Source organism: Pygoscelis adeliae, unplaced genomic scaffold, assembly GCF_000699105.1.
Source record: "Pygoscelis adeliae isolate BGI_AS28 unplaced genomic scaffold, ASM69910v1 Scaffold402, whole genome shotgun sequence".
In the NCBI taxonomy this organism is placed as follows: Eukaryota; Metazoa; Chordata; class Aves; order Sphenisciformes; family Spheniscidae; genus Pygoscelis; species Pygoscelis adeliae.
This window is the reverse complement of record NW_008824411.1, coordinates 905,236-932,670: the sequence shown is the minus strand read 5'-3', so window position 1 is coordinate 932,670 and position 27,435 is coordinate 905,236. Positions and strand designations below refer to the sequence as shown.

The window sequence follows — 27,435 nt, the reverse complement described above, 5'->3', positions numbered from 1 at the left end:
AAGCACGCAAGAGAAGGAAGCCAACCTTTCACTTAATGGTTGTAGTAGCAGATCTAACACGGGGGCTATTTAATGTCTAATTTTCTCCTTTCACCACTGTTTTGATCACTTTGGTTTGTATGGGAGGAGTGCCTGAAGGTACGTGGTATTATAAAATGTCTTCATTCTGTACTATGGGCTACCTGTGAGGGGGAGAGCAGTAATCTTTCTAATCTCATTAATCTTTGAAATAACTCCTTACAGCACCATTGTTTTCATAAACATCTACTCTTACCAGAGGCAGGTTTTTTTAAAGCTATCTTTGGGTAGTCTCTGACAGCGACTGCTGTGCTGCCTATAAAACAAACAATGATCAAGTTTGACATCTTTCTAAGTGTGTAGGGCTGTTAACACCCCATAAAAAAAAAAAAAAAAAAAAACACAACAAAAAACCAACCCACTTTATGTGCATTAGACTTAAGAAATCTGCCTTATGCAGCAGTTAGAGCTGCTGGCATGTGCCACCATACTGCAACACACTGAAGTGTAAAGCAAGGAGGACGAGAGGGGAAACAATGGCCATAAGCAGATGGCAATGTACAGCGACAGTAAGAGCAGCCATCACAGATGATGATGCTCCCTGATGCCCCCCTGGCTGGTGGGTAGTGGTTTAGTCTTGCTGTACTTGTACCAACGTGTTGAAGCTTGCAAAGCATCCTGTCTTGCACAGAAGCTCAGGATGGAGGAGAAAGCTGGTGGCTGGTGTGTACGGGAGGTAGGAATGATAATATTTGACACTGACATCTTATTTCTTAGTATCTCCAGTATCATGTCGTTTCTAGGTGAAGGACTGATTCTTGTTTTGCAGGCGGGCAGGTACAGAAGAGTGCTCTGTTATACGGGATCAAAATGGTTTTGCAGGAAGGAGAAGTTTCTTGCTGCCCTTGGTCTGTGGTGGAGCTGGGAAGGTCTCCCTGTGGCACAGGGCCGGCGTTGGGCCCATCGGTGAAGAGCAGAGTGGCTGTGCCAAGCGGCTGGCATGTCACCCGTGCAACTCCTTTCTGGTTTGTTTTTTCCCCCCCCTCAGTTTTTTTTGGTTTGTTTTTTTTTTTTCCCTTTGTAATCACTTCTGCTTGGGAAGAATTTAGGTCTTGGAAAAAAATTCAAAGCCCTTTTTTGTGTGAACGGCAAGATAAAACCTCTCAAAGCCCGGGGAGGATTTCGGTGGTGAAAGCCTGCTCTGTTCCCAGGGTGCACTCATTGGCGGGGCGGGTTTGGGAGCAGGGCTCCCCTTGGCAGGGCTCAGCACCCCATAAATACCCAGCACACAGCACTCGCTGTGCACTTGGCTGCCGGAGGCTCAGTTCCTTTGTCAGGGAGAGAATGTACAGCCAGTGAGTATTCCTGCGGGCACTCCTCTGGAGGAGCAAGTCACCGATTGCCATCGCGGTGTAGCGTTGGCTGGGGGGGGTTGCTGTGAGGCTGGGGGTCAGCGCAGTCTGGAGGGGAGGAGGAAGGGGGGGATCTCTGTGTGTGGGTGTCTGTGCTGGTACATCCCATGCAGTGGCGTGATTCTGGTCTGGGGGGACAGGCCCACCTCCAGGTACCAGAGGATGGTCCGTACTTTGGAGGGGAAGGACAGTACCCTGCACAGCCTGTTTGGCGTGTCTTCTTGGGCTCTGCAGTAGATCAAAATTGGAACCTAACAAATAATTCTCAGCTACACACTCAAGTACACTTTGCTCAAAGAAAAAAGGGGAAAAAAAATGCTTATCCAAGACCTGGGAAGTACAAGTTGGATTTTGCTTCCTGATGATTCAGGATATCCTGAATTTGTCCACTGGGTGAGGGTGTTTGCCTGCAGTGCTGCGGCATAGGCTGTCCCGTCAGTATTCCGTATTCCTCCATCATGCGCTCAGGCTCGGGGTCTGGGCGGTTTGCTAGTGGCTGCAGTAGCTGGTCAGAACCCCCAGAGCCTTTTCACCCACAAAAGCTGGTGCTTCTCCCTCCTGATCTCTCAAGTTATTTGCAAGTTGCAGATCAGTCCATCCAGAAACAAAACCACCTCTCTTGAGGGGGCGGGTTCCAAAGCTATCCCAAAACTGGGGTAACCCCAGGTCTGCTGGCCCTTTCAGAGTCGAGCATCCTGCTGGAGGCTACAAGAAGCTCTTTGAGACTGTGGAGGAACTGTCCTCTCCGGTGACCGCCCACGTCACAGGTTGGTGTGGGCTCCCTGATCTCCTCCTGCCCAGCTTTTGCTCTCGGGAGCTCATGGGCCACCAGAGCTCGGAGGCTTTACAAGGGTTGGAGCACAGTGTCAGAGGTAAAGGACTTAACAGGGCTGGCGTGTTTTGGGGTAGAGGAAGGACAGATTGGATGGGGGATCTTTAGACATTTCAATACTGAATATCTTGGTCTACAGTAGGTGTGTAGGTGAAGAAAACAGCATAGTTTAAAGAGCTCGTGCATGTTTAAAAACCAAGTTTAATAAACATTAAAAAAATAGTTTGCAGTTTTGTTCTTTTTGTTGACACAATAAAAATTATTTGGTCTGATTTGCCATGGGCTGTGCACATACCAATGCTGCATCTTCTGCAGGCAGGATTCCCACCTGGCTGCGAGGAAGCCTTCTGAGATGTGGTCCTGGCTTGTTCGAGGTGGGCGCAGAGCCCTTCTATCACCTCTTTGACGGTCAGGCGCTCCTCCACAAGTTCGACTTCAAGGAGGGGCATGTTACCTATCACCGAAGGTATGTGGCAATTTTCCAAACAAAAAACATAAATAATGAAACACTTGCTCGACTGCAAGCACTGAGGACGTGCTCTGCTGCCCAGCATGTGGGAGGCACCGGTTGTTTCAAGTCCATGCGGTTATTGGAAGAGCTCTAACAGTGACATCACTAAAACCAGCTGAAAATAACTGAAACTTACTCATAGTTAGCAGAAATGCAACTTTTTGTACAGATTACCAAACATCGGGGAGGGGAGGGAGGGCTGGATGTAGCTGCAGCCAGTGACAGAATTACAGCGTTGTCTGAAAACTGAAATGTGTTTTCAGTTAGAAGCTGCCGAGCTATCAGCTTTCAGGTGTTTGAACGTTTAGACAAAGCGCTGTATTTCCCATCAGCTTCAGCTTTTTGCCGGCTATCCCTTCCCAGTGCCACAGTGGGGGGGGCGCTTGCTGGACCCCACGTGCTCCAGGTGCAACATGAGGCTGCGGGGACCTGCAGCTTTCAGAGGTCTCACGAGGCTCATCACAAGAATATTGGTATTTTAACTGCATAGCCCGTTGCGGTGTTACAGCTATACCTGTAATGTGCCTTCTCACCCTACCCAGGTTTATCAGAACTGATGCTTACGTAAGAGCAATGACCGAGAAAAGGATCGTGATAACAGAATTTGGCACCTATGCGTACCCAGACCCATGCAAGAACATCTTTTCCAGGTACCTCGAGGTTGTAGATGTTGCAGTGGTGTCCTACAGTGCTTCCACTTCCAAGAAGCCCCTGACTGCCTGTCCATTTTCTCTGCTCAGGTTTTTTTCATACTTCAAAGGCGTGGAGGTCACTGATAATGCCCTTGTTAACATCTACCCCATCGGCGAAGATTACTACGCGTGTACTGAGACCAACTTTATAACCAAAATTAACCCAGATACATTAGAGACAATTAAGCAGGTGGGTCTTTGTACTGAGCTTCTAAATATGTGGAGGAGTAAAACTAAAATGAAAATGTTTAATAACGGCCTCTTACAACAAGGCAAGAGTTGGGGTTTGTCAGGAAGATGATGCAGAAACGAAGCCAGTTGTGAGGGTTAGTGAGAGCAGAGTCAGAACAAGCTTGTAAATGAACCCACTACTGCTGCTCTGAGTAATATTTGATTAGGAGGCGATGGGGGTCCATGGTCTGTATCCTCGTGCTTGGGTTGGGGTTTGCAAACTGGAGCTACATTGCAGCCTGGCCAAAGGGGACCGTAACCGGAGGGCTCCTCACCAGAGCTTTACTTACGTCAGAGCTGAGCAACATTCAGCCTGTAGAACAATATGTAACACAGAACGTGTGTGGTGATGTTTTTCTTTGCTGTGTTACCAATGTCCAGCCTGTGGAGCCTTTCCTTTTGGACCCCAGGATCCCGAACCTCTCCCTGTAACTGTGTCAGCTCACCTGACCGTCTCAAATTGCTTGGCTTTGCTGCTCTTCTTTTCACAAAACAGATGGTGATTTGGGCTTAGAGAAGAACTTTCCACATCTGAAGCGAGGACGTATTGACCTGCGACACCTTGCAGAGCTGGTAACTTCCCATCTCCTGCCAAGAAAGCTCCTGACTTTCTGCATCTTCTTCTCCAGGTAGATCTCTGTAAATATGTGTCCGTCAACGGGGCAACGGCTCATCCCCACATTGAAAACGACGGGACGGTTTACAACATTGGCAATTGCTTTGGAAAAAACTTTGCGCTTGCCTATAACATCATACGGATTCCTCCGCTTCAGGCAGGTCAGTTAATCCCACCTCTGAGCGAACTGAGAAAATCTTGTTCCATAAATCTTTTTTTTTATCCTTCAAATAAGTTTCATCATCAAGTTACTTTTTTTTTTATCTTCTTTAGATTGTATTTGCTTTTTTAAGTAACGGAAATGTTATCTTTAAAACAATTATTTACCTGGTTTCTAAATCATGAACTCCCTTTGTGTTAAAGGCAGAAACTTGCTGGGTAAACACTACAAATACAGACTAAGTAAGTAGGGGTGAAACCCCCCATAACCCTTCAACTGTCCTGTTCCAGACAAGGAAGATCCGATGAACAAGTCGGAGGTGGTGGTGCAGTTCCCTTGCAGCGACAGGTTTAAGCCCTCTTACGTCCACAGGTATCGTTTCGTGGGGTCAGTAGACTGACAATGCAGGTTGGCTGAAAAGGGGGATGCTGCTCACGTGTGCCACGCAGCGTGTTCTCACGGCAAAGCAGCTGCTCTGAGCAGTGAGCGCAGGCTAACGGAGTCCCCTTTTATTTCTGCCAGCACACAAAGGTGGGGTACGTCTGTACAGCATCGCTGGCGTTGCACGCTCTACAGAAGTGGCATGCAGGGCTTGTTCTTCCATGTAATCAGCAACTAAAATTAGGAGATTTACCAAAATCAGGATGTTTATATTCCTGTCATTTTAAGTGGTGATCTGCATGCTATATTCAGCGCTTAAATCAAACTACTACGTGGTTTTTGTCCAAACTAACTACAGTGAGCTTGATGTGCTCCCCGTACATTTCCAAACAGCTTTGGGCTGACCTCAAACTACATAGTGTTTGTTGAAACACCGGTGAAAATCAACCTCCTCAAGTTCCTCTCCTCCTGGAGCCTTTGGGGAGCCAACTACATGGACTGCTTCGAGTCCAACGAAACCATGGGGGTAAGCGGTGGGTCGTACCAAACTGGGCTGTACTGGGCAGCCAGCCCTGGACTGGGAGGCCCATCATATATTGGTTTCACCTTCATTTCTCTGTGCCTACACCAAGCAGCTGCTTGCTTTTCAGGTCTGGCTTCATGTGGCAGAGAAAAAGAAAGGCAGGCTCCTCAACATCAAATACCGCACCTCGGCCTTCAACCTTTTCCATCACATTAACACCTATGAAGATAATGGATTTCTGATTGTCGACCTCTGCACCTGGAAGGGGTGAGTCTTGGTGGGGCTGAGCCTGGAGGTGGCCGAGGGTCCCTGTGGCATTGCGCCTCCCCCTGCACAAGCTGCTAGGGGCCAGCAGAGCCCCAGCACCAGACATGCCAGTCCCTGCGCTGGCACATCCCTTCCCCATTGGAATCGCCTGTGGCACTTGCACTGACTCTCCCCAACCCATCTAAATATTCACATGTGGTGACACACAGACTAGACAGGGTGGAAGCTACCCAGAGGTGCAGAGAGCCTGTTTGAAACTCATTTTCTGAGACCTCGTTTCCCTTTATCTTTAATAAATATTATTGACTACCCAAGGGCTGATGATATTTCAGTTCCTGGGGCTGCAATGAGCAGTATCTGCTTGAGGTTTGAATGCTGCTTTTTGTGTTAATACAGAGAAATGTGGCATCAAAACGGTGTTGCCCGTGCTGGCTGCATGAGCGTCCCAGGGTGCCCTGAGCTGAGGTAGTTCTGGCCGCTGCCGCAGGGCACTCGGGGCAAAAACCAGCAGCTGCCGGGTTTTCCTCGCAGGGGAAGCGATGCGCATGCACAGCTTGTTTCTGCCAAGGAGCTGGGCTGGGACTCGTCTCACTCCATTGAATTTTAGAAAAAAACAGCTGCATTTGAATCCCCTCACTTGCAAATGACATCTTTGTTTCTGTTTGTGATCCTGTTTTTGTGCAGGTTCGAGTTTGTTTACAATTACCTCTACTTAGCCAACTTACGAGCAAACTGGGATGAAGTGAAGCAACAGGCAGAGAAAGCCCCACAGCCTGAAGCCCGCAGATACGTGCTGCCCCTGAACATCGACAAGGTACCAGCACAACTCCATGCCACTGCAGCTGCCAGCGGGGCTCGGAGACACCGGTGTCTGCACTACGCCCCTGCAGGGCTTATGGCCGAGCATCATTAGTGGTCTGCCTGACCCCATTTAATTCAAATTAAACATTTTAAAGGGGAGGGAGGGACTTAAAGTATGGGTCTTCAGAGAAACTTTTTATTTTCTTTAGCTGATCAATGTTACTCAGTTTTATTTCTCATACATTACTGTTCAGAGCAGAGACTGTGGGGCAGCAGTTAATCCTGGAGGGTGCTGCTGCCAGGAGCGGAGAAGGGAGCGGCCACGAGCCTGAGCACGTGTGGTTAAATCCTCCAGCCCCAACTCACAGTGTGAGGTCCATTAAGTGGCCAGCCTGGTGCAAAGCTCTCTGGCTTGCAATTGCTGGGGTTTTTTTCCAGCGACCCCGCTCGTGGTCATCAGCAGGTGGGCCAAGGGCTGCCGGGGGGATGCAGGTCAGCCAAGCTGTTTGCGGAGCTGCAAAGCTCACAGGCACCCCTGCTTGTGTTGCTGGTCAAGCAAAAAGTGCAACCCATGTGGCAGTGCTTAATTAAAACCTCTGAATGTCTTAAGGAGGGGAAAAAAAGTTACGCATGTGTTTATGAGCACGGTGAAGGCTGACATACAGTCTGGTTTTAGCAATAGGCACTCTCACTGCACTATTGCTAAGAAAATGGAAGCAGCATATTGCCATTCTGCAGCTTGATGAGGCTCTGCTGCACATCGCTGCCTTCGCTGTTCAATGCAGTTTGCAACGGATCTGTGCAAATAGACTAAGAAATCTGTTTCTACATCTCTGTTGTGTATTTTTCTTTGTCCCAGGCTGACACGGGCAAGAACTTGGTCACCCTGCCCTACACAACAGCTACGGCGACCCTGCGCAGCGATGAGACCATATGGCTGGAGCCAGAAGTTATTTTCTCAGGGCCGCGCCACGGTAAGATGATGATCCTGAAGCACAGCCAGTAGCAACGCAAGTACCCCCTGTACTCCGCATCCTACTAATCCTCATGCATTTTTTTTTTTTATTGTAGCCTTTGAATTTCCACAGATCAATTACAAGAAATATGGTGGGAAACCTTACACGTATGCGTATGGGCTGGGGCTGAATCACTTTGTCCCAGACAGGGTAACTGTCAATGAACGGGTGAGGCACATCTTTTGCATGAGCTTTCAGTTTAAGGACAAAAAAAGAGTATTTCTGAGATGTGGGGTTTTCGGTTTTTTCCCACCTTTAGCTTTGCAAGCTGAATGTTAAAACAAAGGAGACCTGGGTGTGGCAGGAGCCAGATGCGTACCCATCGGAGCCGATCTTTGTTTCCCATCCGGATGCCCTAGAGGAAGATGACGGTAATAGTGATTTTATTTTGGTCAATGGCATCGTGATTTGAAAAGCTTGTCTGCTGGCCGCGGGGGCTGCCTGCAAGGCTGTGCCAGAGGCAGGCACAAGCAGAGCCCGCAGGCAGCTCCCAGACGTGATGTACCTTGTTCTAAGGCCGGTGGGAAGTTTCTGAGAAGAATGTGGGAAAATTGAGACTGAATGAAAACAAAGAGGGAGAAAGACCTCTAGGTTTAGATGATCTGTTGTCCTCATTTCCTAGCCTTTTTCCATCAGGAAATTCCAGGTGGCAGAACTTTGTAAAATTTAAACCTCTCCTAAACCAAGCGTGTTTTCTACTCCTAACCCATCCTCCTCATGCAGGAGTGGAGTGAATACAGGCTTTGTCACTCAAGGACACATAGTTGTATTCATGCCAAGCACCGTACGCGTTTCTTCGCACATCCCCAGCCCTGAACCTACTTTTGAAGGTGAGTGGCAGCACTCAGCCTGAGAGGGTGTCCACTTATTCCCTGAATTCCTCCTCTCCAAAAACGATTACGTGAAGCTAGGAGAAGTCTTGGCCCTGCTGAATTTAAGAGCCAAGTCTCACTGGTTTATAGTGAGAGTTTCATATGTCACAGCCAAATATTTCATATTTCAGAGTGAAATTTCTTATTATCTGTTCCCAGTTCAGGAAAGTGCTTATGCAGGGGCTTAAGTCCCACTGAAATGAAAAGGTTTGAGGCTTGTTCTTAGAAGCTTTCTTTAACTGAAGTAGACAACATGCATTTTAGGAATATGTTTAAGTCTCTCTTGCTTCCTGGGACTTAAGCCCCTGCAGAAGCACTCACCGAAAGCTGAGTTAACACCGGGCTCCATGCTCACGTTTCTGTCATCTTCCCCAAGGCTGTGTCTGATGCTGTCACGGACTATGGTGTATGGTTGTTCCCATGTTCTCCTGCAATGACTGACCCACAGAGTACACAAATGAACAACCTAAGAGCTAGGACGTCCCATCCATTTCACACAGGGATGCCAGGATCCAGAAATGGGTATCTTGTTGCATTAAACCTCAGAAGCAGAATTGTAAAGAAATTTATAAATTTATACAGTAATTCATAATGTTGAAAAAATTAATGGACAAATTTGATATATATTCCAGTAAGTGACATTTGTCGTCAGCCCCTGCAATAGCTTTTCATAGTTCCTTTTCAGAATAAAAACATTTTTCAGTTTTAAAAAGAAACTCTATAGGAGCTACTGTGCCACAGCACCGCCCGCTGGCAAGCTGATGACGGCAAGAACCCAAAATGGTGTGAGAAATAAATAACCTGTCCGCTTCAGAACTGATGATCATGCGATAATAACAGGATTTACTGGTGTCCTCTGTGCGAGTGGCTACTCTTACCTCGACCAGCCCAAGGGAAGGGTACAGCAAGTGCACACCTGGGACAGGCTTGTTGTTTTCCTTGCCTACTAGGGGTTGTGCTGAGCATCGTCATCAGCCCGGGCACAGGGCCGAAGCCCGCCTACCTCCTGATCCTGAATGCCAAAGACATGAGCGAGGTTGCCAGGGCTGAAGTGGAGGTGAACATTCCCGTGACGTTCCACGGACTCTTCAAAAGAGCGTGACCACTGCCTGCAATGTGTCGCATTAGGTTTCTTCCAGCTCTGAAAAGGTGCAGTCTCCGTTTACAAGCACTCATGACCTAAACCCCTTCAACATCACTGTCCTGGTTTCGGCTGGGATAGTTAATTTTCTTCCTAGGAGCCTTTTTCTTTGTATGGCTACTTAATTAAGATTGAGCATTTCAGTTTTGTTGATGATTCTTCAAAATACTTAACCAGGTATTTTTCAAATAGCACTGTACATCTTGAAATTACGCCAAAGGGTGTAAGAACTATACAGTTAAAACAACACAAGTTTGGGATGGCGGGGAGGAGTTTTTTGGTTTTACAAAACTAAACTTTGCAGCTGCGGCAGAGTTAAAGATGCATGAAACAGCACAGTGTAAACGCAATACCTGTACACATGGAAACATTGTGTAGACCAGTCTCTGTGCTCTGTTACATGCTTTGAGAAGAGGTAATTTTTAGCCTATACTGAAGTATTACGGATTTAAATCACTTCCTGGTCACTCCTTTAGTATCCTCAGAGCAATCCGAGTGGAGCCTTTCCATAGCTGCTTTGGAAACCTGAACTGGCAGGCCCAAGACTGTGTGGCAGACAGCATTTTGCCCTTTACTGCGGCTGAAAATTGCACATGCTAGCTTATGTGTTTTCTCTTTCCCATTTCTTTTGTCAAAGTGCAGTTTCTTGAGTTCTGGATTTCATACTAAAACACGAATATGAAAAAAATCAAGCAATTGTTACGGCTTGGGATTAATTTGCTTCCTTAGTGTGCTCTAGACTCTCAGCTTAATCCTTCCTTTTCACAAAATAAGTTTTCAGCTACTGTAGTAAGAGGCTACGGTTCAAAATACAAACTTATTGCCAATAGACTTAAAATCCAGGATTCTTGTTTGTCTGCAATGGTAACGTTTTTATTAATGGTATCAAAGTATTAGAAAATCATTGACATTAAAGATTTCTAGTACACGGTGCTAACTTTAAAAGGCTGATCATTTGAAAATGGCTGCAGTCACATTCTGATGACAGGATATTGACACGGAGATACGACCTGGTACTTCTGCTGTTCTATAATCTCTAAGCACTTTGCAATTACCTAATTAAAAACAAAAGACAATATAAGCAATGGGCCTCTGAAAAAAAAAAAACCTAGTAAAACTTACTAGTTATGCACTCATTCGTAATGCATTTGTTTTACTTTTTGCAAAACAATGAACATTTAAAATGAACAGTTGCTGGTTGTAGCGTCAGGGGAGATAGATGTCAGTGTAATCTACCACTGGGGCAGGGGAAACGTAAAGGAAGGAATGTCCTCAGGATCCCAAAGTTTATGCATTGCATACAGAGACCACTAAACCATTTTAAAGTCACTGTGGTGACAAGAGAATTACTTTTGGAACACTGGGAAGCTATTTTGCTGTAAAACTCCAATGAAAATATATTATGTGATAATCAATTTCTGTTATTACATAGCTATGCTCTTATAGCTATAGCTCATAGCTATAAGATTCCCATATCAAAAACTAGCAGAACATCCTGCTCCTCTGCATCCATCTTTTTCTAAGAAGTCATCTTTCTTGGTGTCTTGTGACAACAGGGACTGAAAATACAGAAATGGTTTTGGTCTTTAAAAACAACGTCCATTAAGATTTTGTTAACTTTCATCATATGGTACGTATAATAGTCTCCTTTGTCAAAGCCTTTTGTGCATCTTGTTGGAAATCAAGAGTCATGAGAAGCATTTTCCTAATTTCACTGTGCATATTCCACTGCTATTGGAGCACATATTGTCTTTTAAAGCCTATTTAAAAAAAAAAGGCACATTAAGGATCTGAATGAGCACATGCTGTCAGTTCAGACAAAGCTAAACATAAATTCCATCTAGTAGCAAGATCTGGGATAAAGTAGCAAAACAATATTGTAAAAAACAGCTAAAGATGTAAACATGAATTATGGTGTGCTGGTGAAAATTACCTGAGAGTAACAATAATTCATTTCAACTGTCACATAGAATCATAGAATAGGTTGGAAGGGACCTCTAAAGGTCATCTAGTCCAACCCTCCTGCCTTGGGCAGGGACATCTTCAACTAGATCAGGTTGCTCAGAGCCCCATCCAACCTGACCTTGAATGTTTCCAGGGATGGGGCATCCACCACCTCTCTGGGAAACCTGTTCCAGTGCTTCACCACCCTCAGCGTAAAAAATGTCTTCCTTAGATCTAGCCTAAATCTACCCCCCTTTAGTTTAAAGCCATTACCCCTTGTCCTGTGGCAACAGGCCCTGCTAAAAAGTTTGTCCACATCTTTTTTATAAGCCCCCTTTAAGTATTGAAAGGCCGCAATGAGGTCTCCCCAAAGCCTTCTCTTCTCCAGGCCGAACAACCCCAACTCTCTCAGCCTGTCTTCACAGGAGAGGTGCTCCAGCCCTCTGATCATCTTCATGGCCCTCCTCTGGACTCGCTCCAACAGGTCCATGTCCTTCATATGTTGGGGGCCCCAGAGCTGAACGCAATACTCCAGGTGGGGTCTCACGACAGCAGAGTAGAGGGGGAGAATCACCTCCCACAACCAGCTGGTCACGCGTCTTTTGATGCAGCCCAGGTTACGGTTGGCTTTCTGGGCTGCAGGTGCACATTGCTGGGTCATGTTGAACTTCTCATCAACCAACACCCCCAAGTCCTTCTCCTCAGGGCTGCTCTCAATCCATTCTCCGCCCAGCCTGTATTTGTGCTTGGGATTGCTCCGACCCATGTCCTTTATTCTGCACTGTAAGCAAATAGGGGAGGAACAATGGAGAAGTTGGAACTCGTAGTCTCTAAATCTAGAATGCAGGGGTATTCTACTTTTTCTCATTTAAATTAACACCAGGAGTGAGGGCTAGCCAAAAAAAACCCCAAACCCAGGGATGCCTTCCCACTGCTGGTTTCAGATATAATAAGTCCTACGAGTCTAGGAAAAAGTTACATTTATATTGAGGTTAATGAGGTTACATTGAATCCTTTCTCCACATTTTGTATTGTGGCCAATATGGATCCAGACTCAGGGAACTCATAACCTCTTATTTTGGAAGTGGATGTAAACTTCCTGAAAATATGGCAGTTTCAGTTACCTATAAAGGTAACTTATAAAGGCTTCGATTATCTGATGCCATGTTTATACCACACAAAGAAGACCGCCTCTTCCTAATTTACTACTAATGATGGAGTACTTGGTATGAAGTTTGATTAGAATTGCAAGTTCCACTCTGAATGTTTAGGGGTGTGTGTGAAGAAGGACAGCTCTGATACAGTGCAGCTGTGCAACCTCAGATCAGCCTGCAGTGAAAAGAGCTAAGCTGTGAGAAAGATGTGTGACATGTCTCACCTGGGGCATTCATACCTGAGCTCAGAAGTTGCATTTAAGCTCAGGCCCTTTCCCCTTTTCCAGTCAGTGGGAACTTCACAGGACTGCCACAACTTCTCAAATATGATGGATAGTGGCTTAGCAACTTCTTCCGCCAGTTCCCTCAGAACCCATGGCTGCATCTCATCAGGTCCCATGGTCTTGTGCACCTTCACGCTCCTTAGATGGTCTCGAACCTGGTCTTCTCCTATGGCGGGCAGTTCTTCCTTCTCCCAGTCCCTGCCTTTGCCTTCTGCAACTTGGGCAGTGAGGCTCGAGCACTTGCCGGTGAAGACTGAGGCAAAAAAGTCACCGAGTACCTCAGCCTTCTCTGTATCCTGGGTAACCAGGTCTCCTGTTTCATTCTAGAGAGGGCCCGCATTTTCCCTTGTCTTCCTTTTATCCCCGATGTACCTATGGAAGCTTTTCTTGTTGCCCTTGATGTCCCTGGTCAGATCTAATTCTATCAGGGCTTTAGCTTTCCTAACCTGATCCCTGGCTGCTCGGACAATTTCTCTGTATTCCTCCCAGGCTACCTGTCCTTGCTTCCACCCTCTGTAGGCTTCCTTTTTGTGTTTGAGTTTGTCCAGGAGCTCCTTGTTCATCCATGCAGGCCTGGATGAGTATTTTCTTTTCATGTGTAGTTCCTAGAGAGAGGTAGTCTCTGAGCTCTAGTACTAGAAAATACTTCTCAGTGCTCTCCCATTATCAAAGTTCCCCTAAAGTCCACTGAAAATATTTAACATCTACATAGTACTATAAATATGTACCATATTTAGAAGGATTAATTGATAGCAGGCTGTATTTGTGATCTTTAAGCAAACAAGCTTCAGAAGTGCAAAGAACATGAAGTATTGCTAATAAACAACATAACAAGGAAAAATCAGAAGAACAAAGGCAGCGGCTTTTAAAAAGAATCTAATGGAGTGGATGTTTGCCAACTTAACAAATAAATAAAAAGGCGGGGGGGGCATCCCAGTTGTAAGCAGCAAATTACAAGCACGAAGAGAAAGTAGCAAAAATAAACATCCTAGGACAAAAGAATGGAAACAATGTGAACAGTAATGAGCCTGAACTTAAGAGTGAAGATATGGGTGATTATGCAAGACCAAAAAAGAAAGGATTAAGATACAGAATCAAATGGTAAAGTCAATTAAGAGGTTCAATGAGGAAATGCTGTAGTCAAATAACCAGAATTCAGCAGAAACTTTTTGGATAGACTAATGAGGAAGAGAAAAGATGAGAATTGCAAAGCTAAATGCCACAGAAAACAGAGAGAGAAGTGGGAGACCCAGTTCTGGGACTCAGCATGCCGCTGACCTTGAGTAAGTCATAGGCTTGCACATTCACCACAAGATCCTTTTGAGATCCGAGCATAAAATGTACTGTAAAGAACAAGTAAGGAAAAACCCCTACCTTTCTAGTATTTTGAGGTAGAATTACACCATCATCCCAGAGTCTGGCAGAAGAGTAAAATGCACTGCTTTCTTCCTCTAGCCTGAAGACGACAGAGTATTAAACAAGCTTAAAAGCACAAAAACGTAATAAAAACCATCAGGCCAGTAAAACAAAATCATAGATGAAAAAGGCATATACTTCAATCTCAAGTGAATGTGCAGTACTACTGTTAAAATTAATTAGAATCCAGCACGTAACACAACAGATTTGATCATTCTGCAGTACAGACCATCCTCCACATTCAGAAGAGTGCCATTGTTTAATATACAGCAGAATATCTTGATTTTGGGTTGTATGGTTTGGGGGTTGTTTTTTGGTGGGTTTTTTGTTGTTGTGGGGGTTTGTTTGTTTTGTCTTTTAAGAGTCAAACATTTGTGTTTCCTTGAGAAGACCCTAAGAGCAGACATGGAATTACATGGAAATTTAAAATATTTTTCAGTAGATTCAGGTTTGCTTTATTTGTTTGGGATGTGTTGATCTTCAAGATGAACTAGGTAGGTAATTTAACTAATTAAATCTGAGTGTAACTGCAAGGTTTTATATTTAATGTCCTTACTTTTCTTTCAGATGTTTTAGCTCTGCTTCATCTCCTGTACAGTCATTGTCCCCAGCTTGTGGGACTATGGAGAAATGTCTTGAATCTACAAGAGCAACTCTTGCATTAGGCCACAAGAACAGAAAGTTTGGACTGAATGATCTCCCGCACTACAAAAAAATACACAACACAAACTCATTGAAATTAATCACAAAAAGATGGCCATAGGATGACACAGTCAAGTTCAAGGCAGAATGTAATACAGTTTAATTTGTAAAGCATTAATGATACAGCTCCTTTACCACTACGGCTACAGCTCCTGTATCAGTACAGACACCCTGCAGCAGCAACCACCACAATCCCCACTGCCCTCAATATTGCTGTTTTATTGTTTTATTTTTCCTCCAAGCACTTACATGTTTAATTCTAAGCAAAGAGCCCTACTGCACTTACTAGCTGCATGAACAGCACAAATAGTAGCAAAACTAAAGGAGACATGCTCCTTGATCACTGAAAACAAACAGCATGTACTGAGAAAAAGGCAGGATTGTCTCCAAGTCAGGACATTTTCAGATAACCTGGTTTTTTAGAACTGGCTCTAGGTTCTTAGATGCAGACCAAATTTTCTGTAATCACATCTTGTGATGCATTTCTTACTTTAAAAGTAGTTAAAATAGCAAATTGAGTTAAATGTCTGTAACAACAGCTGACTTTTTTAAAAATGAAGTGCTGTGAAATCTTGGTAAAGTGTAAAAAGTCTATTATCAAACCCATTAACATTTATGCTACCCGTACCATAATATAACTTTCACTCCCATAACAGCCACCGATTACAATGGTTATTTTGGGAACAGCAGCACAAGCAACAGCAGCCATCATGGAGGCCTGGGCTTTTAATCTGTTGGAGTGAGCCTCTGCCTGAAATGAAAATAAAGATTTTATATCCTTTAAGTCTTTCTTCTAGATTCCCTCTGCTCCCATCAAACTTGTATTTCTAAAACATTTATTTCTTTACAATTCCGTATGATCATTTCTTCCACAACAGTAAGATAGCATCATTAACTACCAAAGCCCATTATGCACTTATTTTACAATGTAAATCAGCAAAACAATTATAACTGATGTGCAAAAACCTACGATACAGTGCAACCCTAGCTCTCCCAGGCATTAGCAAAACTTAGTACAACGCAATTATGCCAGGCTTTGTTTTAAGTGCTGGTGACAGTTGGGAGGAACAGGGCTGCAGAAACGGTCTCTGCTCAGAGAATTTGATGTAGGTTTTACCATGAGGCTCTCTGTAGGCCAGGACAAAACATACTGTACTTTAATGCCTTCACTTTTCTAAAAGACAAGTATCTATTTTTCTGTGGAGCGCAGTGGTATCAGAAGAATTGATAGGTTTTATTTCAATATAAAAAGCACTATAAATTCCAAGTTTTACAGCTCGCATGCCAGCTGGACTACCATTTTAGATAAGCATAGAGGCCTGCTTAAAGCTAGAATAAAGTGAGAATGCTAATGGAAAGATTTAAGAACAAAGTAATTATGAAGCTTCTTGGTTTAAACCATCAAGAGTGGTTTAAAAAAATTATTTTCCTAACAATAATTTTCAAAATGTAATCTTAAAAAAAGAACTAAGCATTACTTGAATTAAGCATATTGAACTAAAAATGCCATACCTGTGAGATGCTTGTTGGCTCTGCTGTATGTGGAGCAGTATTTTGAAAAAAGAGGATGGGAATGCTCCGCTGACTGCACAGCTGTACAAAATGGCTACCCTTGAGAGAAGCATCATGAGACAGCTCCCCATTGTTAGCCACTATCCCCACCAAGTGCCTACAAAACAGACACATGAACATTTTCACTTTTGAACCCAGAAATTATGAAACTGTAGCTCATAATGTTCTGAAGGAAGGAAATAAAAATATCCGTACACACACACACACAGATCTGCCCTTTTACAGAAATTCAGAATATAAAAAGATGCACTTACATGTGTCATTTCATTCAAGGACCCTCACATACCTAACAAACAAGAAGTCTTACAGCACTCCTGATAGGTAAAGCATGGAAGTATTAACATGGATTAATACCCAGAGGGCAGGTAAAGCTATAGAGGACCTGTCAGAGTTTACACTGCAAGACAACGTACAAGGTGCCAGGACTCTGGGCTCTCTCTAATTCCTGTAACACAGAACCTAACAGTCAATCTGAAAAGTTTATACTTTCAACCTAAAGAGCCACTACCTTTTTTTTTTTTAAATATGATTTGACTGAGATGTTGTATGCTTCATGAATGTGTTAATAATACAGTCTGATCTGAATTATGCAAGGTTTTATTGTATGGGTATTATCCCATCTCCATCACATGGGAGAAGGGATGATAACTTTCAACTCAGTTTGGGATGGAACACTTTTAAAGATGCTGTTTCTTATTTCTTCAGTAATCTGCTGAGACTTCAGTGTTCTAACTGTCTGGCTAGTAGTTTTTGTGAACAAACAAATCATTTCACAAAGTCATGAAAACCATTCATTTGTAATCACTCTCTGCTGCTATTGGCCTGAGACATGGTGAATTCAGAGCTCAGAGATAGAAGATCAGGCTTTCTAGGCATATTTTATTACCAATTCTTGACCGATTCAGAACTTCATAAACATTGTTACTGGAATACTGTAAAACCTGATAATGATATGAAAGCTATTTAGACAGATATGTCCATACATTTTGATAGTGAAATCTTATAGCCTTACCCTTCCACATGGCCAAATCCTGTTACTAATGTTGTTCCATAATTAGCCTTGAATTCCTGGAATCTGCTTCCATCCATCAGACGGCATACAGTGCAACCCTAGCTCTCCCAGGCATTAGCAAAACTTAGTACAACGCAATTATGCCAGGCTTTGTTTTAAGTGCTGGTGACAGTTGGGAGGAACAGGGCTGCAGAAACGGTCTCTGCTCAGAGAATTTGATGTAGGTTTTACCATGAGGCTCTCTGTAGGCCAGGACAAAACATACTGTACTTTAATGCCTTCACTTTTCTAAAAGACAAGTATCTATTTTTCTGTGGAGCGCAGTGGTATCAGAAGAATTGATAGGTTTTATTTCAATATAAAAAGCACTATAAATTCCAAGTTTTACAGCTCGCATGCCAGCTGGACTACCATTTTAGATAAGCGTAGAGGCCTGCTTAAAGCTAGAATAAAGTGAGAATGCTAATGGAAAGATTTAAGAACAAAGTAATTATGAAGCTTCTTGGTTTAAACCATCAAGAGTGGTTTAAAAAAATTATTTTCCTAACAATAATTTTCAAAATGTAATCTTAAAAAAAGAACTAAGCATTACTTGAATTAAGCATATTGAACTAAAAATGCCATACCTGTGAGATGCTTGTTGGCTCTGCTGTATGTGGAGCAGTATTTTGAAAAAAGAGGATGGGAATGCTCCGCTGACTGCACAGCTGTACAAAATGGCTACCCTTGAGAGAAGCATCATGAGACAGCTCCCCATTGTTAGCCACTATCCCCACCAAGTGCCTACAAAACAGACACATGAACATTTTCACTTTTGAACCCAGAAATTATGAAACTGTAGCTCATAATGTTCTGAAGGAAGGAAATAAAAATATCCGTACACACACACACAGATCTGCCCTTTTACAGAAATTCAGAATGTAAAAAGATGCACTTACATGTGTCATTTCATTCAAGGACCCTCACATACCTAACAAACAAGAAGTCTTATAGCACTCCTGATAGGTAAAGCATGGAAGTATTAACATGGATTAATACCCAGAGGGCAGGTAAAGCTATAGAGGACCTGTCAGAGTTTACACTGCAAGACAACGTACAAGGTGCCAGGACTCTGGGCTCTCTCTAATTCCTGTAACATAGAACCTAACAGTCAATCTGAAAAGTTTATACTTTCAACCTAAAGAGCGCCTCTCTTTTTTTTTTTTAAATATGATTTGACTGAGATGTTGTATGCTTCATGAATGTGTTAATAATACAGTCTGATCTGAATTATGCAAGGTTTTATTGTATGGGTATTATCCCATCTCCATCACATGGGAGAAGGGATGATAACTTTCAACTCAGTTTGGGATGGAACACTTTTAAAGATGCTGTTTCTTATTTCTTCAGTAATCTGCTGAGACTTCAGTGTTCTAACTGTCTGGCTAGTAGTTTTTGTGAACAAACAAATCATTTCACAAAGTCATGAAAACCATTCATTTGTAATCACTCTCTGCTGCTATTGGCCTGAGACATGGTGAATTCAGAGCTCAGAGATAGAAGATCAGGCTTTCTAGGCATATTTTATTACCAATTCTTGACCGATTCAGAACTTCATAAACATTGTTACTGGAATACTGTAAAACCTGATAATGATATGAAAGCTATTTAGACAGATATGTCCATACATTTTGATAGTGAAATCTTATAGCCTTACCCTTCCACATGGCCAAATCCTGTTACTAATGTTGTTCCATAATTAGCCTTGAATTCCTGGAATCTGCTTCCATCCATCAGACGGCTCAGAATCTGCAGAGAAATATACAGTCTTTACTACAGAAATTTAAGCGAAAATAGGATAGCTCTGCTAGAAGATATGTTCTGTTCAAACAGTAAGGAGACTTGTATAATGCAAGTTGTCAACCTAAATGAGCATAGAAGGCCCTTTTATGTCTTACACTCTGCTAAATACTCAATATGCACAAAATACCAATTTGTGTTTCTGTTTGATTACCAGCGATGTATTTTGAGCCAAAGTTCAACTCCAAAATTATTTCAGTGTTACAGAGCACAGTTGTTTATGTGCATAAAAATGTTGTAAAAAAAAACAGTGTGTGCAGTTACAGTTTGCATGTATAAGAAACACTCCATTGCATATTGCTCATGCTTTTTTCAAACATAGTTTAAAAGCTGCCTTCAAAGCTGCACTGCTTTATACAGTCAATCCCCTTAACTGTAGGAATTTACCCCTAGAAAAGATACTGGATTCACATCCTTGGAGACTAAATCTCTTCTAGAACAATACAATGAAAATAGCGTGGGCAGCTCTGCATGTCTCTGCTTATGTTCCAGCCTCAAGCAAGTTTAATTTGAGCTTTGTTGTTTTTTCAGTCAGTATTTTCATTAGGCATTTATGTTACAAGATGATGGAGTCTTGACTACTTGGGGCGGGGGGGGAAGGCAGAGGGAGGGGAAAACAGGACACTAAAGGGTTGCACATTCTCAAGGCAGCCAACACAGTACAAGACATACTGACATAACAGCATCTCAAACAGTGCATGGAAACAGATGGGGATCAGCTGGCATAATCTGTAATTATCTTATTTCTAGCAGGTTTTCAGCTTAAATATTTTCTATAATTCCACAGAATTGTTGCCATTCTGCTTTGTTGCAGACTCAAGACCGTTTGGCAACTGATTAGGTAATAATACAGAGTATCTCAGGTACTTCAGGATTCTCCAAGAGAGAACAGCCTGTTGCCTGTTAATCTGGAGCAGACTGAAAGGACAAAGGAATACAGTATCTGTCACCTTACCAATTTTACAGGAAGAGTACACCTATAATCTTGTGGTGCCAGTCCCAAGAGCTCATCAGAACTATACAGAGGACTGTCATGCTCTATGACGTTCTCTGGCAGTGGATCATAATTTAAAGTGGAGATAACATTTCGAATACATTCATAGGCTTCCTTTTCTGAAGATGCAAAATGGTCACTACAGCCACTGACTCTAGGAAAGAAAGCAACATTAGTTAGTATTGAATTAATGAAATCTGAATTCTAATAGAAAACCCAAACAAAAGTAAAAAACCTTAACCCGTACTGTGACCCTCCAACCTCCCTGGAAATATTGTGTGATTTTGTTCTTGTATGAATGAGCTGAAAGCAGTTAAGTCAGTGGAATTTCTGTGCAATCCAACCCAAAAACAAATTCACAGTAAGTTCTTCCCTGTGACCTTTGTGTTTACCTATATTAAAGAAAGACCTTTGAATTTATTTTCATGATGATGATGTTGCAAACAATATAATAAAGGGAAAACAAACTTTAAAAATTATTTCAAAATAAGCACTTCCAGCCCGGATATAAAGACAGTAACTTATTACATGTAACACAGTTAGGTGACTGTCACACTAGTATTTGTGTTTGTGAGGAAGGTATGGAATCTGGTTACCATATACACAGCATAGAATGCCAAAAACAAAGAAGCAAAGCCACCCTTTTCCCCTATCTAGAAGGGAATAACTATTTTGACAACTACAGAAATTTCTGACATAGAAAAATAGCATTAAAGAAATGGTTAGATAGCTACTATCAGGTTTATTTCTTGTTTGCTCATCTCCTGCTATGAAGCCCTCATTAACAGCAGAGACAGGCAGGCTTTCCATTTTTTTTTCTTTGCTTCAGGTACTTTTACAAGCATTCAGATTCTTCTCTGCAGTGAGTTAGTCTCGTGTCTTCAGAAGCAGACAAATGGAAAGAAGTCACACCACCACTCCACTCATCAGTTTAGGGAACAAAAGATAATTTCTTATGCATTTTCCCCATCATCACAGTATTCGAACACTCACAATTATTTTTTAATATTTGTATCCTGACAATGTTTACATTAGGAAAAGAAATAATACCATCCCTCTTCTATAGCTCGTCCCTCTGAGGCACAGAGGAACTGACTCGCCTGAAGTTGCTCAGAAAGTACGTGGAAGAATGGGGAACCAAATCCAGATTTGTCCAGTCCCTGCTTCACCCCATAAGATCACTTAATTTAACTTCCATTTGGCTGATCTAACAAAAAAGCCACACCTGAGAAGGAAAGCAAACAGTGTAATAATAGATTCCACTTTTGGCCCTGATCCTGACCTCTGTAGTTATGTGAGATTTCTATCAGAGAGAGAGAGAGAGAGAGAGAGAGAGAGAGAGAGAGAGAGAGTACACACAGTGGAAGTAGAAAGTTCCCGTGGACAGTAGTAAAGACAAAATTACAATGTCATGTTACTTTTTTCATTTCAAAGAGTTGTATCTAGCCCCATGACACTCCCACATATATAACTGAATGCCACCAACCTTTATAATAATTCATGTATCATTTCTACTGGTTTTTTTTTCACTGCATGTTTTTCAGTCCTTGAGGACCGTATTGTATCCTGTCACTGGAGTAGCTTCATTCACATTATTTTAAGATAAAATGAAAGTTTCTTTAAAGCTAAGTATGCTGAATTCTCTCCTATTTTAAAGACTTATTTCACGTACTTAGAGTGAAGTTTAGCCCCTCCTAGGTCCTCGGGAGAGACATATTCTCCTGTAGCAGCTTTTACCAGAGGTGGGCCAGCAAGGAACAGTGTACCGATTTTATCTATAATCACAGCTTCTTCTGCCATGGTTGGAACATAAGCACCTCCAGCTACACAGGAGCCGCACACCACTGCCACCTGAACGACAAATAAACCAAAACAAACCAAGATGCTGGAAAGAGGAAAATGGAAAGGCAAAAACCATTACATTTATTTCAGAAACGTTCAAGAGACTAAATGGCAGCCTGGGGAACAATGAACTAGAGATATAAATACCAGCATGAACAACAATGCTGGTTTTGAGAGTTCAATGTTTACTCTGAAATAACCTAGTGATTTGATGCTTTTCCATCACGATCAGTTGGTAACACTTAGAGGATCCTTAAGGCTGAAGTGTTCTGTTATGTGAGATACTATTTGCATCTCCTTTCCCCACAAACAGAAAAGGTGAGCTTTAGAAAATTTTTTGCATATTTGAGAGTTGTTCCTAGAATCTGTATCAGAACAAAACTTTTTTCAGAACTCTACTGATCACATGTACTACACTTACTTGTACTCCAAATGACACTGTACCTGAGGGATTCTCATGGCAGACATTATTGCTTCATTGTAGAAAACTCTGCCACCGTGTGACTTGTCAGGAAATAGCTCTGACTGACATTACAGAGAAAAGACAAAGTGAGATTCAATATTAACTACAAAAGCCAATGCTTTTTTTTCACTCCATTAATTCACAAACGCATTGTAACTGACTCTGGGAAGGTCACCACTAACAATCATAGCTGAAACTTTCATATACAGCATTTGCTATGGTATTTATTCCCCTTATACATTGTGCAGTTCCACAAATATACCCATGTGTTTTGAAAGCAGAGATAAGTTTCATAACTTTTTGTGAAACCAATTTATTCTACACAAACTGAGACTGTAAACATGGAGAAGGGGAAGCTCATGTTCATACTTTATCTGTGAAATGACTTCAGCACAGTTTCCCTTTTTACTTAGTTTTCGATACAACTCCTTAAGTCAGGTAAGAACTTCTATGTGTTTGCTTTCAATCTGGAGAAGGAACTACTACAGTCTCTGTGATAACATGACCTCTGTACGTTGGAAACGAACCTGTGCAAATTCTCCTTTTATAGTAAGAAATTCAAAAACTACATTTTTAAAGGTCATGGAGGTTACTGCATCACTATCACAAACACTACAATAAAATACAGAGTAATTTTATAGATTCTGAAGTTGAAAATTGAAACCTCAAATAAGGTACTAATTTATTAAAGATGCCAAAGCATTTCAGCACACTGAGGAATATCCATACTTGGTCAGCACTTTGTCCCCCCACTGATATTCAAGTTTCTAAACTTTTATTAGATGCTGGATGCAACGTTAGCCATAGTGATCACCACTGTTACGTATCTTCAAATCATCTCCTGGACTCCGATTTGTGAACAAAACTCAATTTACGTATAACAGACAATGAAAGCCAACCAGCCAAGAAAACAAAACATAAATCTGAGGTTTATTGCTAAACATTAGTATGACTAAAATAAATGTAGGTATTTTCTTCTGTTAAGAATATTCTATTCTTCTGATATTACCTGTAGTGGTAGGAATGCTCCCCCACTGTCAGTGAGGTACACAGATAAGAGTCTGTTCTGCATGGCTATTTCTTGAGCTCTTAATTGTTTCTTCACTCCAATCGGATAAATAGTTCCTCCTTTCACAGTTGCATCGTTTGCCACGAAGACACACCAGACCCCACAGATTTTGCCAATTCCTGTAAGTGGTACCACAGATACTTATCAGGACTCTCTAGAACACCATAGACAAAACAAGGGGGGCAAATTATAGCTATGATGTTCTTTTGGTAATACCGTATCAAGAAGCTGCAAATTAAGTTGCGAATACCACACAGACAAGAAATCTATAGCTCTTCTGTGGAATAACAAACTGAAAGCTAATGGCATTTTTTAAAAATGTAAATGACAGAAGACGGAACTTGAAATAAACTTACTTACTCCCAGTGACAATATAAGAGAAAAAAATACATAGTCTGACTTCCAACTCTTGAGATAACAGAGAAGGCAATTAAAAATTACCTATATAAAACTGAAAAATGTAACAATCTGTGACAAAGATAGGATTTCATACTCTATTCTTCTAGTTACTTTTTAAACTGCAACTGCTCTTCAAAATGCAATGAAAAGACTTGTCCATAATTTGAAAAATATTACAAAATATGTCACAGCTCCTGTGTCACACAGTAACTTTGTCCCCTTTCCTTTAACAGACAACAGTGTATTTGACACATCGTTCTAAACTTTTTGAAACAAAAATCAGTAACTGCTAAGTATAATAAATTGCTAAATCTAGAAGAAATGAAAGAACATTTTTTTCTTTAAAGGTTTCTCCCATATTACCCAGCAAAGATTGCAGAAGAATAATACAGCAGTGGCTGAACTCTTTCATGTTGGGAGCTGCTACTGGATAGAACTGATGTTCACCTTTCCTAGGAAAGCACATTCTTAAGGTACTAAAATATTCCATAAAACTGATTACACACATCCTTTTTCCTTTCCCAGTAAGAACAAACACCTTAACTTCAGTGAGCAAGGCTGGTTAGTATAGGAAGGTGTGCAGCACACACAGACTACAATGAATGTACACTGCCTACAATCACTTACTCATCACTGCACCCAAACAGCATCTCTCAAATTGTATTAAGGATCACATTGGTTCAAAACCCTTCTTCCTTCTGGGCTGCATCTCCAACACGGGCTGCTCAAAACAATACCCTCAACCCATATCCATCTTTAGATCTAATATGAATCATACTTAAAGATATGAGCAATGAAACAAATGAACTTCATCAATTTTCCATTACATCTAATATTACATTTGCTAGCAATTACCAGTAAGGCACCCAGCAGCAGGGACATCACCATATGGCATATTGAGGCCTGCCAGCGGAGACAGCTCAAGAAAAGACTCATCATCAAGTAGCAACTTCAGGCGTTCACGAACAAACAGCTTCTTGTTTCTCTGAGTATGATGCAAGATGGCATTTTCTCCCCCTCCTTTACTGACCATCTCTAGCAACTCTGAATATCTGATTTAAAAAACAAAGTTTCAATTAATGAGAACCACCTTTACTTACAAGTTACCCTTTAGTAGAGTTAACATAGGACTTAAATGTATTGCACAGTTTTCATATCAATGGTATGAGAATGAAGATGAATTTGCATTTTCGGATTGTTTCTTACAAAGTGTAATAAAAAGCAAAGGTTTGTTATTTAAAGCAAGCATTTTAGTTTCATTATTCAAAATTGTCTAATAAAGACAAAAAAGAGTGAAATAATATAAATATTCTATCTGTAGTTTATGTTCATAGATAGTAGACGTTATTAAATCCATATCCTCCCCTGGGTGTTGCCCATATACACCCAACACAATGTATGATCATAATTAATCTCTGCCAGCAACCCCATGAGCGGAGTACTGAGAAGGGGCTGATCATCAGCGACCAAAGCTGACTTTGAGAGATATTGCCCTACAAACAACATTAGCCTATAAACTTGCAGCTCTTAATAAAGCTATCATTATTTACTAGTCCTAATTCAGCATGGACATTTACCTCCATGTTCCAACTACTCTAGGGAAGAATCCAGTCAAGGGCTTCCTCCTTCAGTTCCCCTCAACAAGTTTATCTGACAAAAATCAGTAACTGGTAAGTAGAATAAATTACTAAATCTAGAAGAAATGCACACTCTACAGCACAGAAGATATACTTTAGAAGTAGTGAACACTGCAGTGTCACTACAATCATCAAGAGAGGAAGTGATTACCAATGTTATTGCTGGGGCAGCATCAAGTACAGATAAAGAATTGAATAAACTGTAAACAAATGTGGTACCTCGAATAATTTTGGTCTTAAATAAACCAGGTTCTTCATTTAAAGTAAAATATTTTTTGCCAAGATGCATCATCTTTAACTAAAAATACTGTTTGACATAACTATTTATGCAACACTTTGCTCGTGACTCCATTATCTATCTTATTGTGGCTTCCTGCAGACTGTAGAGATTGAAAAACCTCAGGAGAAAAAAGCTAGGGATCTTTAATAATGTCGTAAATGCCGCCACAGGAGGGCACAGTGGGTTTTTCATAGCTTTGCTTCCACCTCATGTATCATTCCTCTGAACAAAGGCCTTTGAATTTTTGCCATCTGATCTTTAAGGACAAACACATAAAATACATTTTCCTGCTTTTATCAGTGAATCACGATTAACTGCAATAACTGTCACCTACTCTTGCAGGAGGGATCTGTAAATGTGTGAGTCACCATTTATGTCTTTGCATTCAAAATCAAACACAAAACAAATTTTATGAAGGTCTAGAAAAAATGGCAATACATACAAAACAATGTCACATGGCACTATTTTAAATACAGTCTGCACCTAGGTTCAGGCATTTCAGTCAACATTTAGGCACCTCTTTTAGGGGGCTGAAATTTTTAAGTGCCGATTCTTGCAAAATTCACTCTGCAGAGAAGCTGCCCAGGAAAATAGCAGCAAGGAAACTAGTTTAAGCTTCAAAATGGTTAGGGAAAAAACCCAACTTTTTTTTTTTTTAGTATCTGGACTTTTTAAAAACAGAAGTTTGCTTTTTTTTTTAAGTCTCTGGACTTTTTAATTAGCATTCTTCCTATGTTAAAAGTCCCTAAAAGTGCCTCTAAGTAACTATCACAACATCTCGGAAGCAGCAACATTTTTAAAACACCACAGAAACAGTTCATTACCTTTTAATAACAGCCTCACTGTTCCTTAAATTTTCTTCAAACACATGTCGATACACAGACAGGATACGTCCATCTAAAACAGGGTAAGTTTTTGCATACTGTCTATATTTTGCTTTATTACTTACTAAACGGTAGGGAATCATGTCGCGTGTCCTTTCAAACCCCTGATTCTGCAGTATGTGTGCGGGTTGTTTACCATGACACAAGTCCTTATACTTTCTTTCGAACACGCGATTTAAGGTTTGTAACCGTGGAAGCAGCGGAGATGTGGCGTTGGGGGGCAGTCTGCCAAGGGAGCACAAAGTGACGGTGTTCCACATGACCCTAAGAACTGAAGGGAGAAAAAACAGCATTTATTGCCAAAAATTAAACTTCAGATTCCCTCGACTGACGAGGCAAAACAGACTCCACACCTCAGCTCGGGGTCGTGAGGGAACTCCCCCGGATCCCGCCTTGCAGCACGCACCCTGCCCGCCGAGGAGAGCCCCGTGAGGCGGTGGCAGCGCCCCGAGGCCCCGCGGGGCTCCGGGG

General features: G+C 41.9%; 2 protein-coding genes across 4 annotated transcripts; one reads left to right on the top strand and one right to left on the bottom strand.

The window, feature by feature from the left end:
• Positions 1–1,362: 1,362 nt before the first annotated feature.
• Positions 1,363–9,504, top strand: RPE65 (retinal pigment epithelium-specific protein 65kDa). Of its 2 annotated transcripts, none has more exons than XM_009320584.1 (14): positions 1,363–1,373; positions 2,115–2,197; positions 2,578–2,728; positions 3,316–3,423; positions 3,514–3,659; positions 4,330–4,473; positions 4,763–4,844; positions 5,247–5,379; positions 5,504–5,643; positions 6,328–6,457; positions 7,304–7,418; positions 7,516–7,610; positions 7,720–7,831; positions 9,283–9,504. In XM_009320584.1, exons 1-14 carry the CDS (start codon positions 1,363–1,365, stop codon positions 9,432–9,434), a joined length of 1,602 nt encoding a protein of 533 aa, XP_009318859.1. In that variant the 3' UTR covers positions 9,435–9,504. The 2 variants fall into 2 exon arrangements, with proteins under 2 accessions (XP_009318859.1, XP_009318860.1); XM_009320585.1 differs by having other exon boundaries at positions 3,514–3,655; positions 4,326–4,473; positions 9,283–9,434.
• Positions 9,505–10,323: 819 nt separating this feature from the next.
• Positions 10,324–27,335, bottom strand: LOC103913981 (methylcrotonoyl-CoA carboxylase beta chain, mitochondrial-like). Of its 2 annotated transcripts, XM_009320581.1 has the most exons (13): positions 27,318–27,335; positions 26,905–27,235; positions 25,019–25,215; positions 23,705–23,883; positions 22,677–22,757; positions 22,063–22,241; positions 20,352–20,544; positions 19,254–19,345; positions 18,184–18,340; positions 15,602–15,724; positions 14,828–14,976; positions 14,230–14,311; positions 10,324–10,528 (listed from the first exon to the last, which is right to left on the bottom strand). In XM_009320581.1, the coding sequence occupies exons 2-13, from the start codon at positions 27,222–27,224 to the stop codon at positions 10,445–10,447; spliced, it is 1,836 nt and encodes a 611-aa protein (XP_009318856.1). In that variant the 5' UTR covers positions 27,225–27,235; positions 27,318–27,335; the 3' UTR covers positions 10,324–10,444. The 2 variants fall into 2 exon arrangements, with proteins under 2 accessions (XP_009318856.1, XP_009318857.1); XM_009320582.1 differs by lacking the exon at positions 27,318–27,335 and having other exon boundaries at positions 27,030–27,115.
• Positions 27,336–27,435: the final 100 nt, after the last annotated feature.